Source organism: Numida meleagris, unplaced genomic scaffold (genome assembly GCF_002078875.1).
Source record: "Numida meleagris isolate 19003 breed g44 Domestic line unplaced genomic scaffold, NumMel1.0 unplaced_Scaffold411, whole genome shotgun sequence".
Taxonomy (NCBI): Eukaryota; Metazoa; Chordata; class Aves; order Galliformes; family Numididae; genus Numida; species Numida meleagris.
In genome coordinates, this window is record NW_018364631.1 from 30439 (window position 1) to 35041 (window position 4603).

The 4603-nt window shown below is 41.2% G+C and overlaps 1 protein-coding gene and 1 long non-coding RNA gene across 2 annotated transcripts in view; one reads left to right on the forward strand and one right to left on the reverse strand.

Moving 5' to 3' along the window:
- Positions 1-4603, reverse strand: part of DPF2 (double PHD fingers 2) — a gene marked incomplete at its 3' end in the record, with an annotated part of 26157 nt that overhangs the window by 4255 nt on the left and 17299 nt on the right. Inside the window, 1 exon segment of the mRNA XM_021383528.1 lies at positions 2811-2948. Within this exon segment, the coding sequence (XP_021239203.1) occupies positions 2811-2948 (138 nt within the window).
- Positions 1735-2173, forward strand: LOC110391588. The gene is made up of 2 exons (XR_002434130.1): positions 1735-1968; positions 2005-2173. It is a non-coding gene; the product is annotated as an uncharacterized LOC110391588 (long non-coding RNA).

Here is a 4603-nt window from a genome sequence, read left to right on the forward strand (position 1 = left end):
GGAGAAAAAAGGAGAAGAGGAGCGGGGGGGGAGGGGGGGCACAGAGAAAATGGGGATGGGGAGGAACTGAGCTGGGAGTGGAGGGAAAGGACAGAGAGCGAGAAATAAATAATGGAATAAATATAAAGTGTGAAAAGGATAAAATGAATGTGAAAAGGATAAAATGAATGTGAAAAGGATATAATGTGAAAAGGATATAATGTGAAAAGGATATAATATAATGCAAAAAAAGTAAAAAAAAAAAAGTAAAAAAAAGTAAAAAAAAAAGTAAAAAAAGTAAAAAAAGTTAAGTTAAAAAAAAGTTTAAAAAAGTAAAAAAGAAGTAAAAAAAAGTAAAAAAAAAGTAAAAAAATGTAAAAAAATGTAAAACGTAAAAACTGTATAATGTAAGAAGTATATAATGTAAAAAATGTAAAACATAAAAAATATATAATGTAAAAGATATGTAATGTAAAAATAAATAGTGTAAAAAACCAGAAATGTATATAATGTTAAAATATATGTGAGGTAAAATATATAGGTATCCTATAAAAACATAAAAATAAAAAATAAAAATAAATATTAAATAAAAATAAATATTAAATAAACATATTTGAACATATAAATATATTAAAATACTTGTTATGTTATATATATGTTGACATATATTGACATATGCTGACTTGATATATGTTAACATATATTAAAATATATTTATATTAAAGTATATTTGACTTGATGTATGTTAACATATATTAAAATATATTTAAAGTATATTAAAATGATAAATATAAAACTATAAAAACATAAAATATAAATCCTACAAAATATAAAAATAAATAATAATGCAAAAGATTAAATATATTGAAAATATGAATATCTTAAAAACAAATATATTAAAATGCTACTATTTACAAACATAATATTGATATATTAAAATATACTAAGGAATATGAATACATTAAAATGTTAAATAAATTTAAAAAATAACTATGTACCCTATAAAAATAGATGTAATGTAAAAATATACAAAAATAATGTAAAAATAGATTTATAATGTAAAAGAATATAAAGTGTAAAGAACGCAAGGGTGCACAGAATGTAAACAAATATATGTAAAAATATATAATTATGCAAAATAAATATAGATAACGTAAAATAACCCGTATATAATGAAAAACAATGTGTAAAATTTAAAAATATATAACTCAAAAATAGATGTATTAAGTGGAAATGATAGTAAATATAAAATATAATAATAATGAATAAAGGAGATATTAAAATAACAAAAATATAAAAAAGTAATAGAAATAAAAATTTAAAAAAAACGATGAAAAAAAGCCAAACTATTAAAAAAAAAAAACCCACGATGACTAAAAAAAAATGCGCAACTATAAAAGAAAAACGCAACTATAAAAAAAAAAAAACCCACAGCTATAAAAATGACAACCCTAATAAATAAAAACAACTATTAAAAAAAAAAAAAAAAAAAAAAGGCACGGCGATTAAAAAAAAAAAAAAAAAACTCCAAAAAGCAGAGCTGTAAACTTAAAAAAAATAAATAAAAAAAAAACAAATATATATGTATATATTAAAAAAAAAAAAAAAATCCCCTCAGAGTGCAGGCCCGGAGCCATCCAAGATGGCGGCCCGGCCCACAGCCATCCAAGATGGCGGCCCAGGAGCGGCCCGGCCTGGAGCCATCCAAGATGGCGGCCCAGGAGCGGCCCTGTGGAAGCGGACGATGCNAACCAGCCCCAAAGCTTCAAACCCCAACGCGCCAACCAACCCTGAAACTTCAACCCCAAAACCACAGCCAACCCCAACACTTCAACCAATCCCATCAACCAACCCCAACACTTCAACCAATCCCATCAACCAACCCCAACACTTCAACCAATCCCATCAATCAACCCCAACACGTCAACCAATCCCATCAATCAACCCCAACACGTCAACCAACCTCGACAGGTCAACCAACCTCGACAGGTCAACCAACCTCGACAGGTCAACCAACCTCGACAGGTCAACCAACCCCAACCCATCAACCTCAACACGTCAACCAATCCCATCACGTCAACCCCAACGCATCAACCAACCCCAAACTTCAATCAACCTCAACGTGTCAACCCCAACACGTCAACTAACCCCATCAACCAATACCAACACATCAACCCCAACCTGGCAACTAACCCCAACCCGTCAACCAACCCCAACATGTCAACCCCAACCTGTCAACCAACCCCAAACTTCAATCAACCTCAACATGTCAACCCCAACCCGTCAACCAACCCCAACCCCAACCTGTCAACCAACCTCAACACATCAACCTCAAGCCATCAACCAACCTCAACATGCCAACCAACCCCATCAACCATTCCCAACCCGTCAACCTCAACCCATCAACCAACCTCAACACGTCAACCTCAACCCGTCAACCAACCCCAAAACTTCAATCAAACCCAACACGGCAATCAAACCCAACATGTCAACCTCAACCTATCAACCAACCCCAACCCGTCAACCAACCCCAAAACTTCAATCAACCCCAACACGGCAACCAACCCCAACATGTCAACCTCAACCCGTCAACCAACCTCAACCCGTCAACCATTCCCAACCCGTCAACCTCAACCCATCACACCAACCAACCCCATCAACCAATCCCAACACATCAACCAACCCCAAAACTTCAACCAATCCCAACACGGCAACCAACCCCAACACGTCAACCAACCCCAACCCGTCAACCCCAACCTGTCAACCAACCCCACCAACCACCCCCAACCCATCCACCCCCCCAACCCCCCCGAAACGTCCCCGTTTCGTACATTTCTGCTCCTCGGAGCGCTGAGAGACGGGGGTGGGGGGCTGCGAGTCGTCCTTGTCGTCGCCCTCCTCCTCGGCCAGGTGGGAGTGGGCGTAGTGGTAGCTCAGCCCCGGGCGGTTCTTGTAGCGCTTCCCGCAGACTACGGACAGAAACAGGACAGGCTGAGCGCCCGGACGCACCCACCACCGCAAACCCTTCCTCAGAGCCCGGCACAAGAACCATTTTTCCCCCATTTTGCCTGTTTTTACCCCATTTTGCCTGCTTTTTTTGCCTCCTTTCACCTTTTTTGTGCCCCATTCCGCCTGTTTTTACCCCGATCCACCTTTTTTTACCCCATTTTGCGTGTCTTTTGCCCCATTTCACCTGCTTTTACCTTGTTCCGCTTGTTTTTTCCCCATCACCTGCTTTCACCCCGTTCCGCCTGTTTTTTTGCCCCATTCCGCCTGTTTTTACCCCGTTCCACCAGCTTTTTAGCCCCATTCCACCTATTTTTTTTGCCCCGTTCCACCTATTTTTTGTGCCTTGTTTCACCCATTTTTGCCCCACTTCACCTGTTTTCACCCTGCTGGGTTTTTTTGCCCCATTCTGCCTGTTTTTACCCCGTTCCGCCTGTTCTTTGCCTGATTCCGCCTGTTTTTACCCCATTCCACCTGTTTTTCACCCAATTTTGCCCGTTTTTGCCCCATTCCCCCTGTTCTTGGCCCCATTTTGCCTGTTCTTACCCCACTCAGCCTGTTTTATTTGCCTCATTCCGCCTGTTTTCCATCCCATTCCATATTCTTGCCCCGTTCTGCCTGTTTTTACCCCATTCCATCTCTATTTCTCCCCATTCTCCCTCTATTTTGCCCCCTTTTTCTCTTTTTCTGCCCATTTTCTGTCACTTATTTTCCCCTGTTCTTCGCTCCATTGGCCTCTTTTTTTCATCCAACTCGCCCATTTTTTGCCCTATTCTGCCTGTTTTCACCCCCATCTGCATTTTTCCAGCCCATTTTCACCCATTTTCTCCTCTTTTTTGCCCCACTTGGCCATTTTTTGCCCCATTTCCCCCCTTTTTGCCCCATTTCCCTCTTTTTCACCCCATTTCACCTATTCTTCCCCCCATTTCCCTCTTTTTCTTTCCCACTTCCCTTTCTTTTCCCCCGATCCCCAACTTTTTTGCCCCATTTCCTTATTTTCACCTATTTTCCCCCGATTTTGCCCATTTTTCACCCAATCTTCCCTCTTTCCCTCCCTTTTTAGGATATCTCCCCACTTCTTTAGGCTATTTCCCCACTTTTTTTAGGCTATTTCCCCCCAACCCCCCACCCCCTTTCTCCCTTCCCTCCCAGCTTTGCTCAGCAACCAAACCAAACCGCAGCGAACCGGCTCCCATTTCCCCTCAATCTGCCCCAAAACAAGCTAAAGAAACCCCAGCCACACAAATCTGGGCCGATTTCTCCTCTTTTTAACCCCAAAAATAAGGAGACGGGGGGGATGCCACCCCTGTCCCCCGGAGGAAGGCTCAGAGCAGCCAAACCACGACCGCTGACGGCATCCCCGGCTGCTACTGACGCCCTGTTACAGCGGGGTCCATCGTTTGTCCCAAATCCCCCTTTTTTCCCCCCAAAAAAACAACAACCCCCTCAGGGTGCAGCACCACCCAACCAGGGCTCGGCCTTCCTCCCCGCAGTGAGGAGGAGGAGCAGATTCACCGCTGCTCGGCCGCGGCTTTGCTGGCGGCCCCGACCGATTTTTCCTGTTTTTTTAACCAAAAACGCCCTTTTTTTTGTTGTTGTTTTTTTTTCCGGGGGGGGG